Consider the following 26,837-nt stretch of genomic DNA (forward strand, 5'->3'; position numbering starts at 1 on the left):
ATGTCTATCAGCAACTGAATATAAAAAAATAAACATGCAGAAAAGAAAGACTCATAGAAGGAGAGAACATTTTGATGGTTGCCAGATTGGGTGGGGGGTGCTTGGGAAGATGAGGGGAAAAGGTGAAGGGATTAAGAAGTACAAATTGGCCAAAGAACATATAGGCCTACTTGCATAGCCCATGGACACAGACAACAATGTGGTGAAGGCCCAGGACAGGGGAAAGAGACTGGGTAGAGGCGGGCAAAGGCAGGGAAGGAATGGGGGACATTGCAGATAAGTCATGAGGATGTAAAGTACAGCATAAGGAATGTTAGTCAGTATGGTGTCACATGGGTAGGAGATTGATAGGGATGATCATTTAGTAAACTACATAATGTCTAATCACTAGGCATATACCTGAAACTAATATAATATTGTATGTAAACTGTAACTGAAAAATAAAAAAATATTAAATGGCAAAAAATGGCACTATACTATCATATTAACTAGTGACTTTTCACTAAATTGAAAATCACTTGTAGATCATTTGACAAGATGTTCTCATTTTTGCCCCTAACTTTTAAAACAAGGGAGGGAATGGATGACTATTTTCCAACTTCTCGCCAGCTCTAGAGAAGACAGGTTCAGGGTTAGTTATAAAGGTTTTGGAGTTCTTTGGAACAAGACCAAGAAAAAGCAAACTCACCATTTTACATCTTTTTGGGAATCAAGTGAAAGCTATAGACTCAGAAAAATGCACACACTACAACTTGCATTCAATTTCTGGGGGATCCATAGATATCCTCCAAGTCCGTTTATGAGCCTAAAGTTAAAACCCCTTTTCTAGTAAATGGCAAGCTTAAACACAAGACACTAGAGCTCACAGCCTACATCCTGAGAGAAATCCTGCATATTACACGATTTTCATGCAAAAGCTCAATGAGTGGGGGATAAAAGATAGCTAATGCTCATATTAATATTCATACTGTAATAAATGCCTCAAAATATCCTGCCTTGCATATTGTCACTCCACATTATCACTCTGTACATAAAGCGGTAAGACCCTGCCTCACCCAATCCCTCAACCCAGGTTTATTTTTCCTCAGAGGACTTCCCTCCACCTAACATTAAATTGCTGTTTGCCTCCACTGACTACAAGTTCCCTAAGGGCAGGGACTTTGTTTTGCTCACGGCTACACCTGTGGTGCATAAGAGGCACTCAAATATTTGTTATATAAGTCTTTCATGGATTCTTATTAACAGGTTTTTATAAATCAAGTTTTACTGAAATTTGGTCATGCTCATTCATTTACATATCATCTATGGCTGTTTTCATGCTAATGGCAGAGCTGAGGAGTTGCAACAGGGTCCATATAATCTGCAAAGCCTAAAACACTTGCTACCTGATTCTTCACAGACTTTGCTGACCACCAGTACAGCTTATTTGGCCCTCATTTCTCAAGCCAACTGCTTTGTACCCAGAACAGAGTAGATGCTTAAAAACAGCTATTACTACACACATACAGATTTGCTACTTGCAACATAACTTTTCCACAGTTAAATCAAAAGTTAGTATTTTCCCCTCTCAATGCATTTCTACCAAGACCACAACCAAAGATTACCTGTGTTCAATAATTTTGGGAATAGAGAGAAGTGATATTATGCTAAGTAGTAGCAAGCGTTCTCATTCAAACTCACAATCATGCTTTAAAATGTGAAAGCAAGCGCTTTCCTATTTCAGACAAATGATTTTGAGGTAAACCATAGTTATTTTCTCAATGTCAAAATAATTCTAAGACACATCATTTCTTTTTATGCCAGGCACATTATAGGTACTCAAAAGGTCATTACATGGATCACTCTCCCATAAATATTGTGATTATCAAATTTTGAAAATTACAATTACCTGAAAAGGAGCATCAAGATATACATCCTTTTACCAATACTAGAATATGCTCAGCTTTGTCCAATTCTTTTTAAAATTATAGCCTTTGTCATTAAAAAGAATTTGCAGCCCTGACTGGTGTAGCTCAGTGGACTCAGTGCAGGCCTGCAAACCAGAGGGTTGACAGTTCAATTCCCAGTCAGGGCATATGCCTGGGTTGTGGGCCAGGGCTCCCTTTGGGGGTGTGCAAGAGGCAACCAATCGAAGTTTCTCTCCCTCTCTTCTTCCTCCCTTCCCCTCTAACGATAAATAAAATATTTCATTAAAAAAATTAATTTACATAGGTATCATTGGTTCCAAGTAACTGAAGAATAAATGGTAATTCTTGGCATCATTTCAGCCCAATGTTTACCCCAGGCACAGAGGTGAGCAAATAGAATGTTTTCATATACTTAAGGGAGATATCACTGAAAAACATTATAGTTCATGGACTAAGATAGGAGGTAAGAAAAGGGCTAGGAAACTTACTGAGTGATCTTTGCTAGGTTATTTTGAATAAGCAACAACATACACAATCATTTGAGAAAACTGTTTATTAGAAAAAAGGTTACACCATTAGAATTCAGTAGATTAAAAAATTTTCTTTTAAAAATGTCACTCAAACTTTTCCAGGTGAAAGTTCAGCAATACAAAGCTCCTTTAGCTGTAGAATTAAAACAAAACTAAGTTTTGACATCCCCACCCACCCACCACAAATTTGTCTAACAAAATAACAAGAAAAAATGGCAAGGGACAAGTGCGTGCTGGTACCTTTTTCTTTTTTTAGACAGATTTTACTGTTGTACATGTACTATATAAAGTGAACTTTAAGTATTGCATTAGACACTGCTCCTACTTTGTTTTCAGTGAATAATATTAAAAACAGGCCAAATAATAAATTAAAAATGACTTTTAAATGAGGTAAATTCAAAATAGTTCAATAATTGTTTATTTTCAGCTTCAAACAATAAAAAGAAGACATTTCAGATTTAAAAAAAAAAAAAACTAAACCTGAAGTGAAATTCTGTACACATGAAACCTTATTTGCTTCTTGGGAACTCTATGCAGCACATTGTGCTAAAAATATGGAACAGTTAACACTTTCAGCCATTTACTGAAAATAAATATGCAGAAACTAAGCAACAAGTTAAATACAGTAATGTACAACTCAACAATTTAAAGTTTTCAGCATGGGGCAATAAAGCAGATAAATGAATAATTTAAGAAGATGCAACTGGGCCCTCTTCATTCGTGATTCTTGGCAATCTACTCAGGATTATACATGTCTGGTCACAGCTGAACCATTGCATTTCAATCTCATCTGAAAGAAACAAAGTGATTATATTGATCGATGAAGGAAGAAAGGAGGGAAGGGTGAAAGGAGAGAAGAAAGAAGTTGGAAGAAGAAGGGAGGGGAGAGGGAGGAGGGAGAAGAAAGGGAGGGGAGGGAAGCTTGGTTTAACAAAGTAGAAAAAATCAGTGAGTTCTAATCAATAACAAAGGCTTGAATTAAATCCCTAGATAAGGATGAAATAGCTGTGTATTTCTTATTGCCCACTCTCAAAAACCATTAAAGATAGGCACACTACAATGACTTCAAAATAAGAAACACTGAACATTTTATCTGTGAAAGAGGGATGAGTGGGGGAGGGGAAGAAGGGAAAAATGAAATAGAACGAGTAAAATGTTCTTCAGGGGCAGGCAATAGCTTGTCAAAAGTAAATATAACACATAGCAATGAAAAAGAACCAATTTTAACATGATCAACAAAAAAAAGAGAAAAATGACATCACATTTTTCACAAGGGCATGACTTTAATAGTGACTTATATTAAGATGCAATGTCTGCTAAATTATAAAAATCGCTTTAAAAATATATTGACTTAATTATACTCATTTCCTTTCCTTTATGTATTGACATTTTTCAAATACTGCATACTGAAATAAATTCAAAACATGATCATTACAACATGTGGCAAATAACTTATCTGCCTAACATTTTCTCATTCATTTTAAACTAATGCTTAACGCATTAAACTTTATTGATGAAAATACTACATTCACATATTTCATAAAATCAGAGCTAGAAGAGCCTTAGAAAATAATCACACTTGCATGAAATGCTGACAAATAATTTATATATCATTTCTATACAGCATTCCGTTCACACCATGTATAATCTTGATATCTTCTTAATTATAATTGTGGATATACTAATGGTGAACTTACAATTTTAATACTTAAAACTCATTGTTCCTGTCCATAATTGATGACTGGATAAATAAAATATGGTACACATTCATACAATGGATTATTCAGTTATAAAAAGAAAGGAAGTTTTGATACATGCTATATCATGGATGAACCTTGAAAATATGATGCTATATGAAAGAAACCAGACGCAAAAGGTCACTATATTGCATGATTCCATTTTTTATAAAATGTCCAACACAGGCAAATCTACAGAGACAAAAAGTATATTAATTATTTCCCAGAGCTGGGGAAGGGCGGAACTGGGAGTGACTGTTAACAGGTGTGGGTTCTCTTTGGGGTGATGGAAATGTTCTAGAATTCATGGTGATGTTTACACAACACAGTATCAATAAATATACTAAAACCCATTTTTAAATGGCAAGTTTTCTGTTCCATGAATTTCATCTCATTTTTTAAATGGCAAAAAAAGTCAATGTTCCAATCAAGAGTATCATGGTATCAGTACAGCCGTAAGAAGAATAAGAAGTAGGTTCTCAATCAGAAAGATGTCACAACAGGAGAATTACTGAGCAAGGGAAATTGTGATGACACTTAAGGGCATATTGAAGGATAAAACCGCTATTGCTGTTAAAACACGTAAGGATGATCTTTCCCAGGAATGAAAATTAAAATTTTTACAAGAAGTCAAAATCCTCAAGCAATACAATCATCCCAATGTTGTCAAACTTATGAGTTCATTCACAAATGCAGTCTATCTACATTATTAAGGAACTGGTTCCAGGAGGCGATTTCCTCTCCTTTCTGAGAAAGAAGGATAAACTGGAACAGTTAGTGAAATTTTCATTAGATGCTGCTTCTGGATGGTGAATTTCAAGTAAAAACTGTATACACAGGGACCTTGCTGCAAAGGAACTGTCTGGAGGTGAAAATAATGTTCTGAAAATCAGTGACTTTGGAATGTCTCATCAAGAGGATGGTGGTGTATATTCATCTTCTGACTTAAAGCAGATTCCCATTAAATGGACAGCACCAGAAGCTCTTAATTATGGGAGATACCGTTCTGAGAGTGACGCATGGAGCTTTGGCATCCTCCTCTGGGAGACCTTCAGCTTAGGGATCTGTCCATACCCTGGAATGACAAATTAGCAAGCACAAAAGCAAGTGGAAAGAAGACACTGGATGTCAGTCTCTCAGCAGTGTCCAGAGTGTATTTATAAAATAATGCTGAAGAGCCCTAGCTGGGTAGCTCAGTTGGTTGGAGCATCATCCCAATATACCAAGGTTGTGGGTTCGATCCCCGGTAGGACACAAACAAGAATCAACCAGTGAATGCATAAATAATTGGAACAACAAATTGATCTTTCTCTCTCTCAAATCATATATATATGAAGTGTTGGGATTACAAACTTGAAAACCAACCCAAGTTCACTGAACTTCACAAACTGTGGTCAAGAAGAAAGTCACATAGTGATGAAACAGTGCCAAATGTAGCCTTTAGGACTCCTACCTTCCAGCAGAATATTTTCTTCCCATTAACAATGAATTTACCTGGAATAGTCTCTAGAGTTTTTTAAAATTAACTTTTTATTAAAATATGGGCCCCTTTAACCACTGTAAACAAGAAAGCACAGCCTCTAAATACAATGGATCACACAGATCTATGTTTTTCACACCAAGAACTGTTAACGTTTCTCAAAGGGTTTCTATTTCTACTTCAGGTCCAGTTTAGAGTTACCCACACTTCCTCCTGGACATCTCTAACTTTATTGGTGCTATAAACAGCACTGGTAATACCATGTCTGCAGGACACATTCTTTAAAAAAGTGGCCCTCCACTTTGCTAAGACAAGATTACCTTTGTAAACATCACTTCCTACTGAGAATTATCTGGACATTCTAGGTTTTTTCCTTTTTTCTTGCCAGAAACAGGCCCTGACAAACCAGTAACATTGTCATTTACCTATGTTCTACCACTTTCTCCTCCTTTTTCAAGACATCAAAAAACTGCATGAAATGACCTCGAAGAGCACCCTCTCAGGGTTGAGGCAGTTGATTTTAAATGATGTTATTTGATAGGGACCAATGACAGCAAGAAACAAGTTTGAAAAGAAGGGTGTTCTAGAGAAAAGAGCAGCTATACTGGCGATCAGAGTAGAGAAGAAAAATAAATACAAATTCAGCCTTTCTTGTCAGAGGTATGCTTTTATAAACACACACTATCTAATTTTATGATCAAATTCACCAAGAAGGTCCTAAAAAATGTTTCAATAGCTCATAGATTCCTCATAAAATAGCTCTCCCTCATGGCAAAATGTGCTTTAGAGAAAACAGAAGTCCACAATGAATTAACAGATTATTTTTGGTTAAGTGTCTTGGCCTCAAAGAAGGTATTCCAGAATTCAGTTCCCTTCAAGATTTCACAATACTACTTTGTTCTCCCTCTCCCTCCAAGTAAAAAGGCATATATAGATGAAGTTGACAGCTAAAAAGTCAAATGAACATTTATTTATGAGGATGAAAGAAGTTACAGGGACAGACATCTATTTCACTTCTTTCATTTACCCCTCCCTATATTGCTACCTAGCAATTCTTAACATAGCAAACACACTTCCTGGGATGTTTCATGTGGATAAGATGAAACAAAATTAAAACTGAGATTTTCTTGACCTGAGTCTTAGCATAACCAGAGGTGACTCTCAGGGTAAATGCATATATAGGGGATAGTCACTTTCAAAGGTAAATGGTGGCACAGGAGCCTTTTATAAATGCTTATGCCTATGTCCAGATTAAAAAAAGAAAAACAGCACCGCACCTTACTAAATATTTGGCCTACCTTAAGTGGAAGAAAAAAAATAGAAAATTCCTCCTGTTCTCTCCAACTTTTTTGGTGCCTATGAATATCCGTGCACAAAACTTTTGGACACATTCAATGGTTACTACATAGAGACTCAAATGAAAGCATAATAAACTTGCCCTCAAAAAAAATGTTGGGCCCTGGCTGGTGTAGCTCAGTGGATTGAGTGTGGGCTGCAAACCAAAGGGTCGCCAGTTAGATTCCCAGTCAGGGCATGTGCCCGGGTTGCCAGCCAGGTCCCCAGTGGGAGCCATGTGAAAGGCAACCGCATGTTGATGTTTCTCTCCCTCTCTTTCTCCTTCCCTTCCTCTCTCTCTAAAAAATAAGTAAATAAAAATCTTTAAAAAATATGTTGGAGCACACAAAGCAACTTCTTTGTAAACAGTATACTATCGAATTCTGCAAATAAATTAAAACTTCTTGAGGGCAAAAAAACACCCCATGAAGTCAATGCTATTTCTCTTCAATCCCAAAGAGATACACTTAATACTTCTGTACACAGTTCTCCATGTAAAGTTAACATAATAGCTGAAACCTAACAGGTAATAAAGAAAAATACTTGGTTGTTTGATTAGAAGGAAAGAATGAAGTTACTGCCTTTAACAAGATCACAATCTAAGGATAGAGACATATAACATACTCATACATAAGTAAGAATCAGTGACTAGGACTCTGTAGGCAAGCCCCCACACATGAAAGCAATGGGAAACTACTGAGAATGAAACCTGAAATGCTCTACACTCCAACACATTACCAGCATCTAGGATTATGCCTGTGTATGGCAACACAGTCCTAAAATAAGTGATCTCTGAGCACTTAGGAGGTCAGTTTCTAAGTATGGGCTGAAGAAAAAAGACTCATAAGAGAAATTACAAAATCAATTTTTTGCAGGGGTTAGTATACAAGGTCTGTCTGGAGAAAGTCCAACTACTATTAATACAATGAGAATGGTTTGCACACCATCAATGTAACCTGGCAGCCAAGGAGAGTGGACTGGAATGCACATGCATGAACAATGATGACTTCACAGTACTAGTCAGTAGGGGCAGTAGATGCCATTCAGTGAGCAAGTGTACTGTGTGGCCATTGCATTCAAAATGAGTGAGTGAGTAAAGCGACGAATCTGCATCAAATTTTGTGTTAAGCTTGAACATTCTTCCACAGAAACTGTTTGGATGACTCAGAAGGCTGCAGGTATGGGCAACTGGTGATTGGCAGCTTCATCATGACAATGCAGCTGCTCATGCATCACATCTCAAGCAGAGTTTTTTGGCAAAACATCAAATCACCCAGATGACTCAGCCTCCCGACAGCCCAGATTTGGCGTCCTGTGACATATGGCTTTCCCCAAAACTACAATTACTTTTAAAAGGGAAGAGATTTCAGACCATTGATGAGATTCAGGAAAACACAATGGGGCAGCTGATAGAGATTGGAAGAACTGTGCGAGGTCCAAAGCTGCCTACTTTGAAGGGGACTGAGGTGCCATTGTCCTATGTACAATGTTTCTTGTAGCTTGTATGTTTTTCAATAATAGTCTCTACTTTTCATGGATGCATACTTTTGGACAGGCCTCATATAATAGAAACAAATGAAGTAAGCCATGTGGGGACTCACTGAGGTACACTATAAAAAAAAAAAAAGACCCACTCTCTGTATAAGGGGGGCTGCACCTAGGCAGGTCTACCTGACAGTTGCCATACAGAAATCAGCACACAATGTTGCCAGAAGTCCCAATTCTTGAATAGAAACTAAAATTCAGATTTGTCATCTCTTCTGACTTTTAAAGGTGACCACTTTTTTAAAACGTTAAATACTGTGTGAGGTCCAAAAGGTACATCTAACAGGCTATGTTCTGCCAAAGGGCTAAGAATTTACAACCTTGGAATTAAAGAATAAAAGAATTAACTAAGCCCTGTCTGGTGTGGCTCAGTGAATTGAGTGCCAGACTGCAAACCAAAGGGCTGCCAGTTTTATTTTCAGTCAGGACACATGCCTGGGTTGCAGGGCACTCGAGAGGCAACCACAGATTGATGTTTCTTTCTCTTTCTCCCTCCCTCCCCCTCTCTAAAAAGAAATAAATAAAGTCCTTTAAAATAAATAATTAAGTTGCACATATGAGAACGGAGGTGAGAGACAGACCTGCAAAATATATTAGGCCTTGTTGGAGTGGAGGATTAGAACAGGAATGTGCAATAAATAGTATATTACAAATACAGATGGAGAAGATAGAGCTAAGTGCTATGTTCTCTGAAATCAAGAATAACGTTTAAGATTGAGCTTCTCAAAGCCTAGGAACAAGTTTCAGTTTAGCATAGCATCTGGCTCTAAAAAGATTCTCAATGATTTAACTGAGCTCAACATTCATGAATTGAGGACCACATGTATCAAATTCAAATTGAGATGCTAAGGATGGTTCTAAGAAAAAAATTTCATTGGCATTAATTTTTAAAGATGAAACTAGAGCAAAGGTTAAAGGGAAAGCAGTTAGTAGTATTCAAGGAAATAAATCAAGGAGAGGTAAAAAAATGTGAACAAAGTCTTTAGCAATAACAAGTAACAGAAGATATAGAGAACTAGCAGAAAGAATTGTGCAATTAAAGTTTTGAGACAGGAAAAGACAAAAGACCTTGCAAGAAATTTAATCTAGATCACATTTGCACACTGTATTTTCTTTTCTTTAAAAAAATATTTTTTGCATACTCACAACTATAAACTTTGTTTTAAAGATTTTATTTATTTAGTTTTAGAGAGAAGAAGGGAGGGAGAAAGAGAGGGAAACATCAGTGTGTGGCTGCCTCTTGCATACCCCAAACTGGGGACCTGGCCCTCAACCCAGGCATGTGCCCTGACTGGGAATCGAACTGGTGACCCTTTGGTTTGCAAGCCCACACTCAATCCACTGAGCTACACCAGCCAGGGCTCTACATTGTATTTTCTTAACTCTAATGCAATCATTTTAATGTTTCTGAAATCAGGGTGATATTTATAGTCACAGTTATTTCTCTATACACCATTCTCAAAAAAGTTCTAGAAATTAATAATGATTCTCACAATTAGTGACACCTTTAAATATCAGAAATGTGACATATGCAGCTCCTTTCTGTAGAAAGTAAGTAAAATACAGCAGGAGACAGCAGATTTGAAGTGGCCTAAGGGTAAATGGTGCCAATTTGAAATGATGAGACCTTTAAAGGTAAAGGAAAAAAGAAGGGAAAGACCTCAGCCATCCAGAATATATCCAATGGGAGGCAGCCAGAAAAAAGAAGTATCAACCAGAGCCTCACAAAATTAAGAGTCTATCCAAGAAAAAAAAAAAAAACGTATAGTACGTAATTATCAGCAAGAAATTGAACAGGATGAACAATCATGCTAAATGGATCTTAAAGGGGTACCTGAAATGAGGAGCTCTGCTACAAGACCACCAAACTAACATCTAACACCCAGGGCCAGTCTTTTCCTGCCTTTGGTCCTGAGAGATAATATAGAGAGATAAAATACAAATTCATGGCCTATGTGAAGAACTCAAAGGAATCTGTAGCATAACTTTCACATACCAAAGAATAATATTTAGGGACTGAGTGAAGAGAGATGGATAAAAATCACAGTGAGAGTTGTCAGTGACTATGGTTGGCCCATTTCCTAATGAAGATATGAGGTAGGTTTTTTGGTTTTCTCTAATAAGGAGATCTTGTGAAAGCAAGAGGTAAAAAGCAGAATGCCAAACTAAAAGAAAGCTTAAGGTTAAGAATAAAAAAGAAAAGAAAGATTAAGAGTCCATAGTTCACTACAGAAAACAGGTAGCTGTTGAAGCAGGGGATGACGAGACTTGAAGAACGGGCAGTAATACTTCTTTTACAATCCTTCTAATTCAAAAATTACTAAATTCTAAACGCTCTCTCATAACTCTCATTTTACTCTACTACTTAGATAACAAGCACAGAATAACAAAACAGGAAAAGCACACCCCTAGTCATGAGGTTACCTATCTGGCAACCTCAAATCCCTGCTTTGCAGCCAAAATTGGTATAACAATATCTATACCCTAAAACTCATTACCCTTATACAGAATGGACTCTCAGACACGTCTCACTCTTGCACACTTAATATCATTAATCAGTGATAACTAATATGGAGGCAAGAAAATGGACTATAAAAAAAGAATCGACTTCAAATATAGCCACCCTGAACCAAATGAAGAGGGCAAATCATTCTAGGCACCTCAATAATCTTAAGGCATCACTTAAGGCATCTCAACACAGTAACTCTTCGGATGAGGATCTGAGTGCTCAAAAAAAAGTCTATATTAGCTTCTGAACACTCTGTCCATGAAGAGAGTGGACTACTGTCCACATACAATTTATTTAAGATGGTTAAAACACTTTGAATCTCACATAAGGCAAAACTACTTTGAAAACAAAGTTGCGTATTTTAAATTCCAGAACTGAAAGAACAGACCATATGTTCTGGCTTTGCAAAACGTGGGCAGTGGTAAGACAAAGAGGAACAAAAACTTAAAACAAAAATCTCTGAATAACATGTCTGCTTGCAAAGGCAGAAAGAACACAGAACACTAAGGGGCAAGACCTATGTTGAAGCACTGGCTCCGTCAGCTAGAGTCTCTGTCACTTTCTTCAGCTTAACCTTTCAGAGTTTCAGTTTCTTCACCTGTAAAATGCAGATGTCATGACCACCTATAAGGCTATAGGCACTTTAAAAAGGCAATTAATTATCGAGAGAAGATGGAAATGAGTGGAGAAGAGTAAGCCAGATGTTCTTAAATACAACCTGGTACCAAGAAAAATGCACAGCTAATGAGCAAGTTTAAAAATAATTGTGAATCTTGTTTATGCATCTATACCCAAAGACCTAAGTCACTATATTTAGGTGAAAATTCTAGTTGTAGTTTGCAAAAAAAATGAATCTAGTTTCTTCAACATCATCAGGCCCTGTTTTATCAAATTTCTCTTAAAAGGAAAAGGAGGTGAGAGAACACTCACCTTGACTGAAAGTCTTCATTATCTGTGTTTGTCCGAGGACTTATGAGTAGATGACAAATTAAGGGGAAAACTAGAGAAAAAAGAGAATGGTGCCTCATCTTTTAGTGTAATCCCTTAGCTTATAAACCTACTTTGGCTCTGACCAGCCTGATAGTCTCAGGCTCTACCAGCTCTGCTTGTCTGCTGCAGCAGCCTGCCCTTCAATTCCCCATGCTTCCAGCCCAAGGGACTCTGTTCTTTTTCTTCCTCTCAGTGACAACACAGCCATAAGGACTCCAAGTTCCTTGGTGGCATAAAACCATCTCAGTTAACAAAGAAGTTAAAAAACATATACCAACTCTCCCACTTTCCACATTTCATACATCTGAGAGGATTAACTGGAGAGACCATTTAAAAACTAAGAAGCTCTTAAGCATTTAGAGCACATACTACAAAGGTACAATGCTAAACATGAACAGTATCAAAGCTTTCCATTTCACTGATTAAAAGCATCAATAAGATGAAAAGGATATTGTTTCTTCTCTTCCTTTCCTCCTGAACTGTCCCGTTTCTCTTTCTTTTCTATCTTTTCTTTATCATGCCTGGATTCCTATGAGGAATGGTACAATTAGTTGGGAAAGAAAAAACCAGATAAAAAATCAGCTCAAAATCCCGTTTCAATCACTCATCAGTCATAAATTTCTCTTCAAAAATTTATTTAATATGATACAAAAAGCACAAGCAACAACAAATAATTGGACTTCATCAAAAGTAAAAACTTTCACGCATCAAATAACACTATCAAGAAAGTAAAAAGACAACCTACTGAATTCAGGAGAAAATATTTGCAAATCATACATCTCATAAAAACCTAGTATCAGACTATATAAAGAATTCTTATAACTGAGTAAGAAAAAGCAAATAAGCCAATTAAAATGGCCAAAGCATCAAGATTTCTCCAAAGGAGATATACAAATAGCCAAAAAGCATATGAAAAGATGCTCAACATCATTAGTCATTAAAAAAATGCAAAATCAAAACCACAATGAGATGCCTCTTCACACCCACTAGGATGGCTACATCCATCCTAAAAATTAAAATTTTTATTTTAATAAAATAAAAATTAAAGTTAAAATAAAGAAATGTGTTGCCAAGAATGTAGAGAAATACTGGCACCCTCACGCATTGCTGGAGGAAATATGAACTGTGCTGCCACTGTGGAAAACAGTTTGGTGGCTCCTCAAAAAGTAAAACATAGCATTAACCATATAACCCAGAAATTGTGTGAATACTCAGAATTCCATGCCTGGGTATTCACACAGATATTTTAAAACAGAAATTAAGATAAATACTTCACAGCAGCACACCAATGTTCATTAGCAGTAGCACTATTCATGACAGTCAAAAGGTAGAAAACAACAGAAAAGTCCATCAAATAACAAATAGTCAACAAATTGGTATATTTATACCATGAAATATTATGTAGCCATATAAAGAAATGAAACACTGATTCATGCTACTCTTGGAAAAAAAATCTCAAAAACATAATGCAAAGTGAAAGGAGCCAGATACAAAAGGCCACTTTATTTTATGATTATTTTATGATTAAAATATATTTTAATATATAACATGTTTTGTAACCACTTTTCACTTTAGTAATGACTTGCTCACTTTATATCAGATGCATGAGATGCATTTTGAATAACATCCATTAGTATCTAAGAGAATGCAAACTACACTCAATTTGAGAATCAAATATAAGTTGCAAACACATAAAATTATTAGGAGAAAATGTTATTGAAATGTTTAGAATCACAATAAAACATTTTTGACTTCATGACTAAGAGAATGCAAACTACACTTAATTTGAGAATCAAATGTAAGTTGCAATCACATGAGATTATTAGAAAATGTTATAAGAAATGTTTATAATCACAAACATTTTGATTTCATTATATTGTAATGATCACGGAGAATACATGTAACTGTATTTTTATCTCATGAGCAAATAGAATTTAAAAGCACTGTTGGCAGAGAAAAAAAAAGCTGAAATTCAATGAACAGAAACAGGTGGGAGTGGAAGGGAGAGGGAAGGAATTTCAGAGGTAAACTAATTCTGCCCTCCCAGTAATTTGGGACTAAACTGTCTCAAATTCCTCATATAACCTGCCCTCCCTCACCTAATGTCTTGTCTTGCTATGCCAAATAATTAACAAAAGACTATTTGACTTCAAAAGAACCTCAATATTTGCTACAGTTTCATAGGGTTAATTTTCTAAGAAAAGTATACTGTTCCTTTGTTTTCCTACCTTTTTGCCACTGGAGGAGATTTTATCCATCTTTTCAGATTTAAATGAATCACCGCCTTTTTCTTTGCTTGAAGATTTTGACTTATTTTTTTCCTTTTCTTTCTCATTCGGATAAGGAGACTCACATGGACTTTCACTTTTGTGTTTTGAAACTGCCACTAAAATTATAAAAGAGAATCATGAAAGCCATTTCCAATTCAGCTTGATGATTGCTTCAAAAGTACTGATAAGTCTACCTACTTGTTCCATTCTCCTCTTTTCGCCTCTTGGTTAAGTCCGGTAGCACTTCACGTTCATTGTTTGAGTGATCCTAGAACCAAAAATTGTGAACTATATTGATCGAAAGTTTGTATTTTTGTATTAAAGTACTACTTTTACACAAGAAGGGCACAGCTAACTAGCACTGGAGAATATTTGCAGTAGTTTCACACACTTGGTAAAATGGCATGAAAGACAAGCAGAACTGGAAGAGATTATTAGGCTGAAGATCCTCATTACTGTAGAAGATTCAAATACACTTTAGGGTGAAAAGATCAGTTAGAACACCAAGTAACACAGTGCCATGCAACAAACTAGTACTTTAAAAATAGACAACATACATACTACTGTATATGATAATGAGCTTTCCAAACTAGTTTTAAAAAATTACAAACCCTTTTCCGCTCTTTCCTGTCCTTTTCATCTTTTTTCTCTCTTTCTCTGGATCTTTCCCTTGACTTGTCCAAATCTTTCTTGTCCATTTCTCTCTCCTTACTCTTGGACAGTGGTGAAGGAGTATGATTAAGGTAGAGCTGTTAAATTAAGGCAACATTACTAAAGATTATTAGTTTTCCAGTACTGGTATCATTTTGCTTGATTGTTTATTTAATGAAAGACAATTGGTAGACAGTTGGTAGACCCAAAGTCAAAACTGGTCAGCCATCTGGATTTTAAGAGGTAAAATAAAAGAGCATGGCACAAATTATGCAAAGAGTTCAATTCTTGGTCTTATAAAAATTATCAGTTCATTCCTGCCTCAACTGAGACTCATTAGTAAATTCACAAGCTACAGTTCCTTTTATAGCTCTATTGTGAAGACCTATAACCACCATTACAAGAGCCCTTATTTGAAAAACAGTGACTAGACTTTCTCTACTATAAAAAAAAATACAAACCTATACATAATCACAGAAATTTTTAATAGTTTTACCATCTAGTGATAGGCAATCAATGACAGTGAGGAAAAGTATAAAATAAAGCCTAGCCATCACCAATAAGTCTTTTCTGCCTCAGAGTATACCATGTATAGATTATCCTAAATCATTTTTACAAATGTAAAGGCAACATAGTCTCCACTACCAAAAAAGCACTCCAAATTTCTGTCAAATAATCACAACTAACTGTGAAATTTGTCTTCCTGGTTCTAAATAACTCAGAAAACCATATAGTCAGCTGAGGATGATGAAACACCTCAAAGACTGAAAAATGATGAACCAATGTTCTCCTCTGCCTATTCTTTCTCTGCCAAAAGGCTCATAGGAAATAAAACAGCCAAAGATCAAGGATTTGCTAACTCTACTTATGCAAGTTGTAAATACTGAAACCCATTATAGAAGAAATTATTAAGGAAGCAATCAAATTCCTAACCTTAAAGCATTTATAACTGTGCTACAAGCTTATGTTTAAAACATTAAAAGTATTTGGCAGCAGAACACTGAATGTAACTCATTACATAACTACACAATTCTAGATATACCTTAGGAATTAAAAGAACAGTGAGTCAAAAGTCAAGCATTTTTACATAAGGAAATACTTTAGTATTCAAAGGAATACATGAAAAAAAGACAAACATCAGTTTGAGAAGTAAAGAAACATATTTTTAACACCACCAAATATTTTCAACTCAGCTGGCTCAGAAATACTGCCATAGCAATGCAGAAGTAGATTCTTTAAAATTTCAATGTTTAAAAGTTGATATCAACTGAAATAGACAAAATGTACATTAATAACAAAGAGAAAGAGAAAGAGAAACAGTTATACAAGTGTATGTGCAAAATGTATTCTTACTGAGTATAATATGCTAAATGACACTTCAAGATTTTCTATTTATGAGGTGTATTCCTGTCTTAATATTACTCATGAAACTGGTAAGACAATGGAAATACTATATTACTGCAATACTCAAAGAAGATTTTTCTAAAGGAAGTGCTGCTTAATTCTCCCAATAAAAGCAAACAAAAAAAGGTTTTGGTTTCAAATAAGCATGCATGTGTCTGTGTGCACACTGAAGTGCAAACAGAAACACGCACACAAAGAATGAAGCTTTTAACTATGCCTAACTTGAATTCTGTATTGCAAGGAATTGGGAAACCTAGATATTTTTAGCTTAGAAATGTATTCAATTCTATTCCTTCTTTTTACCCTTCTAAGAATAGTTCTGATCACAATACTCTCTTCCACAAAAACAAAGTCTCTCATTACCTATTGAATAAAATGCATACTCTTTAGCTTAGGTATTACAAGCTCTTCAGAATCTTTGCACAATTATATCCTACTATAGACCACCCAATGCACTTTATGCCGTGGCTACCACAGCTCCCTAATACCCTGTGTCCTTCCGAGTTCTCTTTACCAGAATGGTTGTTCACTTTTATCCCAATCTCTTAAAGTCCTACTTAGCCTTCCAGGATGGCTCAGAAGCCATCTCAGTTTGACTGTCCCTCAACTCTGCAACTTACTTTCTGGTAAACTCATAGAATTTCATATTAATCTTTTTGTGACAGGTATTGCCTATTAACTTCATGTCATTAACTTCAAAATCTGTTTAATAGAACACTACTACATTGGCATTATTAAGGTTACAATATATAATGAAGGCCTCACTTGTAGGCCTGGGTTTGGTTGTACATCTTTGTTTTAAGATGATGAACAGAATTAAAAGCAGCATTCTCTACCTTTGTTAAATGCAGCTAATAGGACTGCTAGGTAAAAACACAACTGACTAAAACTGGAAATATGCCAATAGGAAATTGGGGATAGAAGGCGAACTGACAAAATATGTAGATACTAAGCTAGATTTTTCTCCTTTTAACTAATCCTATTTAAAAAGCCGAGTCCATGTATTATGTTTTATCATGGATTAGAAAGTGAAAATAGTAAGTAATTTAATTTTAAAAAGAGTATCCTAGGACATAACTAAAAGGTTAAACTAAAGCAGGGAAACAATTTTATATGTACAAGTGACAAGACAGCAAGAAAAAATAGACACATTTGTCAAGCACTCTAAAAAGTAAAACCTACCCCAGGAACTGTATGAGTGCATACAAGCACCAATTTTAGAGATCAAACTTCAGTAACATTTTTTCTAAGACACTCATATTGCTATTAAAATATCCTAGGAACATAAAAATGCAACATCAACTACTATGCTAACCAATAAACTTTGGATGCTTTATCAAAATCTAAAGGCCTAAGAGTTCCTTTCAAATATTTATTAAACACCAAATAATATTACCAGGCACCATACTAAAACACTAAGGGTCTGAGGAGTGATATGAGTCACATTTTTAGAAGTGTATTCATATGCCATAGCAAAATTTTCTGGATGGCTGTGGAATAAATCTATTGAATTTTAAATGCCCAAAATGTCAGCATCCTTTTTTTAAAAGGAAAGAGGTAGGAAGATTGACCTGAATCACTATAATTTAAAAAACAAGACAAACACACTAAAAGAGTCAAGAACCCTGTCAACTACTGTCAAAATGGGTGCTAAGAATCAAGTAAACATAACTTTTCTTGAAATTTTTTTCATTGTGGTAAGAACACCTGAGAAACCTTAATTGTAGTTCAAGTTTTGGTACTGACAAGTTATATGCCACTGGGAAAAGATTAAGAACTTCTTCAGTCCCTTATTTGTCAAAAAACACTACCACCTGCCCTATCTACCTCACAGCACTGTAATGAGCACGAAATGAGATAACATATGTTTCTCTCACATATGTTTTATTTTCAAAAGGCTTTCACAAATGTAAGGAACCATAATCTTCATCACTGATTAGAAAATCCAGTTAACTATAACAGCAGGTTTCAAACTGCTTCAAAGTATATGTTTCAGGAAATAAATATTCACAAGGTAACATTGTTAACCCATGAGTTTTAAATAGCCCACACAAACCACTGATGGTTAAGACTGACATACACAATCTCAAACTGGTTAGGAAAACCTACTATATTGCAATACATATTTAATTTAGCCAATAAAAGTTTTACGTTAAAAGAAAGCATTCACAGTACATCTGATGCTCTTTTGATTAATACAGTAGATTCTAAAACAATGCCACAATTTCAGGACACAAGCATATTGGCTAATCTAAAATGTTAAAAATTAATGCTTATTTGCCCAATATCCACAGACATTTCATTGTAGAGCTATAGATCTAAAGCAGTTAGTACTGTCAACTGACTTGGTTTCAAAATTTCATTCTGTACTGGTCCACCAGTATGGAATCATACTTAGCAGATATATAAAAGGAGGCGGAGTAGAATATCAAAGTAAAGGAGAGTACAAGTTTTATAATAATAAAGACAAAATAACATGAACAATGGACAATTCAACTACAATAATGAAATGAACTCTGTAATAAGATATACAAACTGGACATTATTTTTAGTAGCAGTGCTATTCAAGAAAGTAGAGTAATAGGCAAAAATACTGACATGTAAACACAACCATCAAGTTGAGTATTCCCCTCCAGGAAAATATTAGTTTACATTAACCACATTTCTTGATATTATGCCACAACCACCAAAAAGGTAGCTCAGCAGTGGCAATATAAAGAATCTTATGGATTGAGATGGGCTCAGTGTTTATAATCATTATGTGAATGCATCGAATTTATTTTTTGGTCTTTCGGGTTGTCTAAGAAAGTTAGAAAAGAGCCTTACAGATTTGTTTTAAGAAATTAAATAAGCCATTTCTCCAAAACAAACCAGCAATGTCTTTCGCAAACCTTAAATTCCAGCTTTTAAAGCATGAAAGGATAATGCATAACACAGCAAGCAAGGAGAGATTATAGAAATGTTGCCACATTACACACATTTTATAACAATCTCATTAAAAGAGACCACTGTCATCCATTGTTTCAGTTTGTGATAGGTATTTTTAAAGGCTACTGTACTAGCTTGCTGAATTTACTAGGACAAAACTATCTACTAAATAAATGAAGTAAAGATTTTTTTGTTTTACTTAGGCATGATGATTTTAAAAGACTCAAACCTTTGCTGAAGACTCCTTGAGTTCGATGAGACTGTCCTGTAGAAAATGAATGGAGATGACAGGTGAGCTGGCATAGTTCTCAGAACCCAGAAGAACTTTGGGAAGTAAGGCTGTAACCTGGAAATAAACCAGCTACTTCTTGTGAAGATAAATTTGGTGATGTCACTATTACATGAATATCAACAATAAAAAAGAAAAGCAAAACCATGTAATGGAATTGTAATGTTAAAAAACTAAATTATGTGTACTCAGTGTAACAAATAAAACTCTGCTCAGAATTTAAAAATAAATTTCAATGCCACATTTTTTTTTATTACAACATACTTAAGCTCTAGGTAATGTTAAGAAGCTTAAGAAATCAATATTTTTTTTTCTACACAAAAAGTTTAATATAGTGGAGGTCACTGTGGAAGAACAAAACTATCATGTTTTTATAGTTTGTCTTTAATTGGGAGATTTCGATTTTTACCTTACTGTGACTTGAACATAAAAAATAATGCCCATTCTTTATCCTACCCAAAAAACTCAGTGGCATTACATTAACAAAACAAAAAAAAATGCATTTTATAAAAGAATAATTTTTTTTTTGCAAAGTGCCTCTAATGATGAATCTCAAACCTCCTGGGGGCGGGGGGAAGGGGGTAAAGAACTTAAAAAACAAAGAAAAAGAAATTACGGTATTCGACCACAGTGCTCTTGATAAAGAATTAGTTAACTTACAGTTTTAAAAGTTCATGTATTGCAAATTCAAAGATTCCATGAAATTAGATGACTTTAGAATTAAAATTAAATATGGAGCAAGGAATGGCTACCCTGAGTCTTCAAGAAGGCTACACCCACGATTTTGTGCTGCAGTTGAATGCCTGGGGTTTCTCTTTGCTGGGTGGTAGGATTGGATGCCACATCTGCTTTTATCGTAATGCAAGGTTCAACTTGTTGGGAACCCAATGGGTATAAACAAACCTCCAAGGGAAGATACAACAGAAGCTGCATGCTCACTGAATATACACTACAGGAGAACTGATCACCAAGGAGACTTTAAAATGGAACTCCTTTCAAGATTCCTTCTTAGAAGGCACACATCGGTATGATGCTCATCAAGAAGCTTGATGAATTCAGAGGTATCTTGTTTATCCTGTATCATCCAGGAAGTCTTCAGTGCTATACATTCTTCAACATTTGTGCTGAAAAATAGGCTTCATTCTGCTGAAAAGATTCATTTGCTTGTAGCTACCATTGCACTCCAAAAAGACTGCTTAAAGCAGTGAGGCACTTCTGGGTAAAATTTCTCTTGCACTTTGAAAATACAAAATTAGTGCTAGGTCCTTGAAGTTTTAACATTTTTATTACAAAAATACTCAATAGGAAAAAAATATCAGTCCACCAATATGTAAAAAATTCATTTTCTAATGCAACATAGAAACCTCCAGTGGCTCCAGTGAATACTTGGCGCAAGACTTGACGGAAGTCAGGATACGTATTCCAAACAGGTGAGCCTAACATGGACGCTGCCTTCCTCAGGCTATACTAACCTTTACTGTTGAGGAATGTGATGGTGAAGGGTGGGTATCAATTTTGCGGCGTTTTTGTTCTGTTGGGGGAAAAAAGCAGCAGTCACAATAAGGCATTATTTCCACTTTTTCCAAACACTTCAAAAAATCACCACTTTTAAGGTCATCAAGCATTATTGCCCCCAGTAAAGTTCTGAGTTAACATGCTAAAATAAGGAGATAAAAAGCAATTATACATTATAACAACCAAAAGTAAACAAATAAAAAGAAAGGCAAACTTGCCCCTTTCAGGCTCAGTAGTATCTGATCGGGGAACAGGTGACTTCAAGGACCCAGAAACTGGTGTTTTTTCTCCTCCTTTAACATTTTCCTTTGATTTCATTTCCTTTGCTATATCTCTTTCTCTGGATGGCTCCTTCTCTTTTTCCTTCTCTTGAGTTGATTTTGATTCTACACTGGAGACAGCGGTCTTGAATTTCTCATCTTTAGTTTTTTCTTCCTTCTTGAACTTTTCCTTCTCTTTGTCAGACTTGGGTGTTCTTTCCTTCGTCTCTCTTGCTTTTTCATCTTTATTTGGCCGCTCTTCCTTCGGTTTTTCTTTACCATCTTTACCAAGTACCCTGGCCTCTGGAGTAGTAGCTGGAGTCTTTTCTCTTTTCTCCTTTTCTTTATCTTTCCCTTTTTCTTTGTCATTTTCTTTAATAGTTTTGCTGCTTAAGGAAAAAATATAGGATTTTAAGAGTCATAAAATATACTTCATGTTATAAATCATTAAGGGTTCCCTACTGCCTTGAAAAATTATAGAACTAAGAATTGCCTTTTGAAAACTAAAGGACAACTGTTAGACAAGAACAAAGGACTTATTGTCCAGTAAATAATAAATAGCCAAATTCATGAAGAACAAGTTAAAAAGAATGATCAAGTTTATGTCAGGCCTTTTTTGGTATTAGTAATTTTGAGGATTATAAGGTAACAACCAAAAATTATCCCACAAGCCAACCAAGGGCATTACTGTTAGGAACTGGATTATACGTGTGAATGGATCACTGATCTAAATCAATGTAGACTTCTCTTATGCTAATTATCCTTATCCAGATTGTCCACAGCAAATGATATTAAATATTTTCTTAGCTTCACCACCTACCTTCCCCTGCATATCTCAACTGGGGAAAGAAACTCAGTACCAGCATTGTACAAAACATGAGGACAGTATCATCAAAATGTTGAAGTCCAGCATAAAGGACTTCCATAGCATTCAACTATTACCCTCTTGCCACTCACATCTAATAAGGTTAATCATGTAAGAATTCAGACTTCAGACATACAGTACACTGTTCCTACCTGTTAGAGCCACTATTTCCATTGCTTGAATTCCCTTTCGGTGTGGCACTAGAAGATTTATTAACAGCTTTCACACCACACTGAGCTCTCTCCCTTGATTTATCTGAAATAAAGGTAAGATTTTATTTGACAAGCCCTTAAATGTAAGTAAACTACAATTTCACTGCAAAATGATTAGAGATTAACTAGAAAGAAACAAAGGACTGATTAATCCTTGACAGTTACATACATACTCCTGCCTATAGAATAAAAACATAATTATAAGGCAGTGTTTTACTTGTCACGTGACACAAAACATTTCAGTTTGTACAAACAAAACTTATCACTTATAAATTTCTACAAATAAGCATACCGTTCTCCTCAGCACTGCTTTCATCAGATTTAGATGCACTTCCTATTGACGATGAAGAAGACCCACCACCAGGCCCATTTTGTACACTGGCAACTGCATTCCTCGGAGGGGGGTCTTTGTGATGAAACTCATTTTCAGGTATCATGTATGACTTTTTACTTTTCAACTGCCCAGAGTAGCTGAAAGTCGCACAAAGTGTTTAAATATACAAATACAAATCAAAAGGCACAAACATGGGGTTTAAAAGAATAAAATTAGCAAGTTAAATTAAAATTTCACTGTAAACTAATCCTTAAACTAAAGATGCCCTTTTTCACTATTGAAGATCTGATAACCCAACTGACGATAAGATTACATTTCCTCCAAACCAGTACATATTATATATGACTTGTGAAACTATCATCCAGTATAGACCGGAAGCTGATAATCAGAAGTGACAACTCTCACCAGCCTGTGGCAACATGATCGCATAATCTCCCATAATCTCCTGAAGTAAAGCAGAAGATAAACTTTAACACTGTAAAACATTTTAAAGTCTTCAGAATCCTTCTGTTATCTAGTCTCATAAATCACATTAAAGTATAATTGTGTTACCCCATAGCCAATGCATATAGATCAGGCCTCTTCTCTTTTTCTTCTTGACAGATTTTATGCACTCTTCTTTCCAAAGCTTGACCCAGATTCAAAACTTTTGGATACCAAGGAAGTATTTTTGTTAGCACAATCAAGATATTCCTGATATGAGTATATTCGCCTGTTTCAAGGCAATGCACTGATGCCTACAACAAACATTTTAAGATGTGTTACTCTAAAAGTCTAAGTATGAAAAGAAAAAAACACTTTTGAGAAATACAAAATTTTTACCTTGGTTAGTTTGTAATGCCATTTATGTACAACATGTCGAAAATTTTCATAGTCTAATTGATCAGCTTTATTTCCACCATCAAATCCAGTTGCCCGTAATATAGTTAGAAATCCTGGATAATTTCCGCATTCCTAAGAGGGGAAAAAAGTTTTTACTTTTAAAGAAAAATTCTGTTCCCCAAATAGCAGAGACTGAAACTTACGTAAACTAGATTAATGATTCTCTGTAAAAACATGATATGTATTTGGAACTGGGTACGAAGAACTCTTGCCAGTGGACCATGAGAGGGTACCACAGTACTTTGGATTAACTCGAGATCCTGCACAGTAACACAGCTGACAGTGCCAGCGGCCTGCAACACAGACGTGTGCTCTTTTCCTGATTTACGGTACCCGGAGTTGGGACAGTGGGAGAAGGGAGTGCTGTGTGGGTGTAGGTGTATACCCTAAAGGACTTTGATATTTTAGTGGAGGCGTTAGGCCTGAATAGCATTAAAATAAACATTTTGTTTCCTTTTCAAAAAAAAAAAACATGATGTGTATTTGAATGATAGGTAGTTTCACAGAAAGGTTCAGTTTATTCAATAACATTAACTTGGATTGTTACCAGTTTGAAATATAATAAAATATATAGCACTTTTAATAATGGATGAATTACTCTTAAATTTTAAACCTGTTTTTACAAATGTATCTTAAACTCAGCTTCCTTTTTATTATTTCAGAGAGAAAAGTAGGAGGAGGGATGGAGAGGGAGGGACAGACAGAGAGACAGAGAGACATTGATCAGCTGCCTCCTGCATGTGCCCTGACCAAGGACTGAACCCACAACCTTCCAATGCATAGGACAATACTCCAACCAACTGAGCCACCTGTCCAGAGATCAGCTTCCCTTTTTAAAACCGAATAACCTAGAGAATACTAGAAATGGTTATTATATGCATGGGTAAAATATAAGCATATTTATTAGTCATACCTTTTCATATGTACCTCTGTCACTGTGCCACCTGGTTACAGTCTCTAACATGCAGCAAAGAAATCTCCCATACCGACTAGCTTCATTTTCAGTACAGCTTGCAACTGTGTAAATTATGTCAGAAAAAACCTACAGAAAAAAGTGTTTGAAAAATAAAAACAAATAGAGGTCAAAATTAGTTCAAAATATCAAAAGATCATGTTATAGCAAGTCATAATAAACTAAACAAGTAAGCTTAGTCAAGATCTATCTTCCCCTTTTATATTCACAATCCCAGAGACCTTTAAAGACTGGCTTTTGTGAGGAAACAACACATTCATAAGGCAACAATGATGACAACAACAAAACTTTTATAAAGAAAGTTGATTTATAGTGACAGAAGAGAAAAAGCTATCATTATTGGCATCATAAGCTCTTTAACAAAGACTAGCCATAGATATAACTGGGGTTAGGGGGACAGTAAGCAGAGGCGAGGCTGCCAGAAACTTTTAGAAACAGGCAGCCAACATGCTATAACATGTATTTCCTTTTTAAACCACAAAATACAATAATTCATTAAGAAAAAAGCCAAATGCAAAAATCTGTGAATGTAACCATACTGAAAAGCATCCCTGCTTTTTCTGTGTGTGGGAAGGTGTAAGCTTTTTTTGTTGTTTTTAAGGGGGTGAAGGTTAAAAATGGAGAAGAGTTCTACTACCTATTATGACAAACATATGAACTCAAATGTTGAGTTAATAGATTAACTAGAGGTGCTTATTACCTATCAGCCACTGTTCAAAGTACTTTTATGTGCAGTGACTCATTTAATCCTCACAGCACTCTTATGACGCAGGTACTATTATCCCATTTTACAGATAAAAAAAGTGAGGCACAGAGAGGTTTAAAAACATCAAAAATCATGTAGCTAGAAAGTAGCAGAGTTAGGATTCAAGTTCAGGAACTTGGTTCTTCAGTTCATGCTTTTTAACTACACACACAATAACAGCTCTATAGATCATAATGCTTAGCTATCTTTGCACAAGACTTCTTTTTCAACAGTTCATTTTTATTATATGAGACTTTTTTAAAAAATTCATTTTTATTGTTTTTTTTCCACTGCCATTTACCCCCCCCCATATCCTCTACTGCCTCCACTCATCCCTCCCCCCTCCACAATCACCACAAAATAGTGGTGACTGATAGAGACTCAGATAGAGAACGGAGGACAGCTCTGGGGGTCATAAAGTAGAAGGATTGAGAAAAAAAAGAGTGACTTTTTAAAGGATTGCAATAAAACAGACTTACTCGATCATAACAAAGAAGTGTGGAAAAATTTGGAGTTTTCTGCTGGTGTACCAGTTCAACAAAACGAGCACAGTAGACAGCATCAATCGCTGAAAAAATACATCGAGGAAATATACACAGCTGTAGAAATTTTGTGATGGTCTCATTTTTGGTAGATTCTAAAAATAAGAGAATACATTAAGTGGAAACTTCTTCCTCAAGTGCCTCAAGACCACTAAACAGGACAACATATTAACTATAATGTACCAAATGCTATAAAACCACAAACTATTTATAATATGTAACGAAAGGGGCATGCCTGGAATAAGACTTTCATTTTAACTCTGTGGACACTTTCCTATTTATAATTTCTCTAGAAATATGATTTTATACAAAAAAGTGGAATGATAGCTGCCAACTGTAGTTATAAGCTAATCAATTTCACCAGCAAACTAAATCAGTTCCACCAGTGAACATGTAATGTTGACTCTGCATCAATGAGTAACCAAAGAACAGTATAGTGAACAGAGGTGAAATCAAACATAATACACTTCAACACCTCCAGTTATAAAGGTTTGCTTTTGTAATTTAGCAGTAGCAGGAATGTAACAATTTCAACAACATACTTGCTAAAAGCCAGTTGTCCTTTTCCAGTTTCAGTCTCTGTAGAACTCGCTGTACATGTTCCATCTGTTTCTTTTCTTCTTCAAGAAGTTTGTCCTGAAGGGCAGTACAGCGCTCCTTCTCTTTTTTCTTTTTATTTGGAGGCTACAAAGTGTAAGTTAGATACTTTACTGACTACAGGTACATTACCTCCTTTTCTTTTAATTAAAAATTTCAAAAAGATACATGCTGATATTCTGCATTCATTACTTCAACAGGGGTGCTTAGTATTCTACTCAGATGTGCTTTCACCTTCATTTAACAAATTCGAGACAAAGTCATCCAGTCTTTGTACACCAAAATAGGATCTTCACAACACTGGTGCTTTTATTCTGAGGGACAGAGTCACCTTTGAC

At 35.5% G+C, this 26,837-nt stretch overlaps 1 protein-coding gene and 1 pseudogene across 8 annotated transcripts in view; one reads left to right on the forward strand and one right to left on the reverse strand.

Moving 5' to 3' along the window:
- Positions 1-2,482: 2,482 nt before the first annotated feature.
- Positions 2,483-26,837, reverse strand: part of THOC2 (THO complex subunit 2) — a 128,241-nt gene continuing 103,886 nt past the window's right edge. The window contains exons 24-39 of one of the 8 annotated variants that reach the window (XM_037154129.2): positions 26,445-26,586; positions 25,840-25,997; positions 24,556-24,684; positions 23,583-23,714; positions 23,313-23,497; positions 22,719-22,897; positions 22,367-22,469; positions 21,308-21,738; positions 21,047-21,105; positions 19,515-19,550; positions 14,914-15,051; positions 14,501-14,570; positions 14,261-14,418; positions 12,485-12,561; positions 11,973-12,012; positions 2,483-3,227 (exon numbers count right to left, since the gene is read on the reverse strand). In XM_037154129.2, coding sequence (XP_037010024.2) covers positions 11,991-12,012; positions 12,485-12,561; positions 14,261-14,418; positions 14,501-14,570; positions 14,914-15,051; positions 19,515-19,550; positions 21,047-21,105; positions 21,308-21,738; positions 22,367-22,469; positions 22,719-22,897; positions 23,313-23,497; positions 23,583-23,714; positions 24,556-24,684; positions 25,840-25,997; positions 26,445-26,586 — 2,019 coding nt within the window. In that variant the 3' untranslated portion in view covers positions 2,483-3,227; positions 11,973-11,990. Of the gene's footprint in view, positions 3,228-5,160; positions 5,249-11,972; positions 12,019-12,432; positions 12,562-14,260; positions 14,419-14,500; positions 14,571-14,913; positions 15,052-19,514; positions 19,632-20,513; positions 21,106-21,307; positions 21,739-22,366; positions 22,470-22,718; positions 22,898-23,312; positions 23,498-23,582; positions 23,715-24,555; positions 24,685-25,839; positions 25,998-26,444; positions 26,587-26,837 lie in introns of those variants that run through there. The other 7 variants (XM_053662328.1, XM_037154127.2, XM_037154128.2 and 4 more) reach the window with 7 other exon arrangements.
- LOC119055844 (tyrosine-protein kinase Fer-like) lies at positions 4,592-5,265 on the forward strand (annotated as a pseudogene).

This window comes from Artibeus jamaicensis, unplaced genomic scaffold (assembly GCF_021234435.1).
Source record: "Artibeus jamaicensis isolate MK-2021 breed Jamaican fruit bat unplaced genomic scaffold, CSHL_Jam_final contig_240, whole genome shotgun sequence".
In the NCBI taxonomy this organism is placed as follows: domain Eukaryota; kingdom Metazoa; phylum Chordata; class Mammalia; order Chiroptera; family Phyllostomidae; genus Artibeus; species Artibeus jamaicensis.